Source organism: Callorhinus ursinus, unplaced genomic scaffold (genome assembly GCF_003265705.2).
Source record: "Callorhinus ursinus isolate GAN/ISIS: 27379988/994484 unplaced genomic scaffold, GSC_fseal_2.0 scaffold6940, whole genome shotgun sequence".
NCBI lineage: Eukaryota > Metazoa > Chordata > Mammalia > Carnivora > Otariidae > Callorhinus > Callorhinus ursinus.
In genome coordinates this window covers 1880-2584 of record NW_027403990.1, presented here as the reverse complement: position 1 = coordinate 2584, position 705 = coordinate 1880, and the positions used below count along the sequence as shown (strand labels likewise).

Genomic DNA, 705 nt, shown 5'->3' with positions numbered 1-705 from the left:
CGCCACCGCAAGGTGCTGCGCGACAACATCCAGGGCATCACCAAGCCCGCCATCCGGCGGCTGGCCCGGCGCGGCGGCGTCAAGCGCATCTCCGGCCTCATCTACGAGGAGACCCGCGGGGTGCTCAAGGTGTTCCTGGAGAACGTGATCCGGGACGCCGTCACCTACACGGAGCACGCCAAGCGCAAGACGGTCACGGCCATGGACGTGGTCTACGCGCTCAAGCGCCAGGGCCGCACCCTCTACGGCTTCGGGGGCTGAGCGCACCGGACGCCCCCGTTATTTCCAAACACAAAAAGGCCCTTTTTAGGGCCCCCAAGTTTTCCCTGAAAGAGCTTTAGTGCTTGTCTACAAACAGCTCTGGGTAGAGCCGTTGCGTAAGTTTTTGGTTATGCTTACGAGGTTGGTTCTGCGTGGGGCGTTGAAGACGGGGACAGAATGGTACTGAGTGGCCGGGGGCCAGGGCCTCTGCTTACCAACCCCAACCGCTTTTCGCAGCGGGGTGGGAACCGCATGGGATCTGGAGACCTTAGATCTGAAGGACCAGGCCTCTAATAACACTAACCTGGGTTCCTTCGAATATGTTCCTTAATGTCAGGGGCGAAGGGTGTAAAAGGAATGGGAACCTTGAAAAATAGTGTTGGGTTAAGAGGAGTGGCAGAGAGCTCTAGTTAGTTTATCTTCTCTACAGTGTAGAACACAGAT

The 705-nt window shown here is 57.6% G+C and overlaps 1 protein-coding gene across 1 annotated transcript; it reads left to right on the top strand.

The window, feature by feature from the left end:
• Positions 1 to 3: 3 nt before the first annotated feature.
• Positions 4 to 274, top strand: LOC112817838 (histone H4; the record flags this gene model as incomplete). The annotated part of the gene is made up of 1 exon (XM_025865136.2): positions 4 to 274. A coding segment is annotated over one exon (258 nt), but the record flags the coding sequence as incomplete, so codon positions are not given.
• Between the last annotated feature and the right edge of the window lie 431 nt (positions 275 to 705).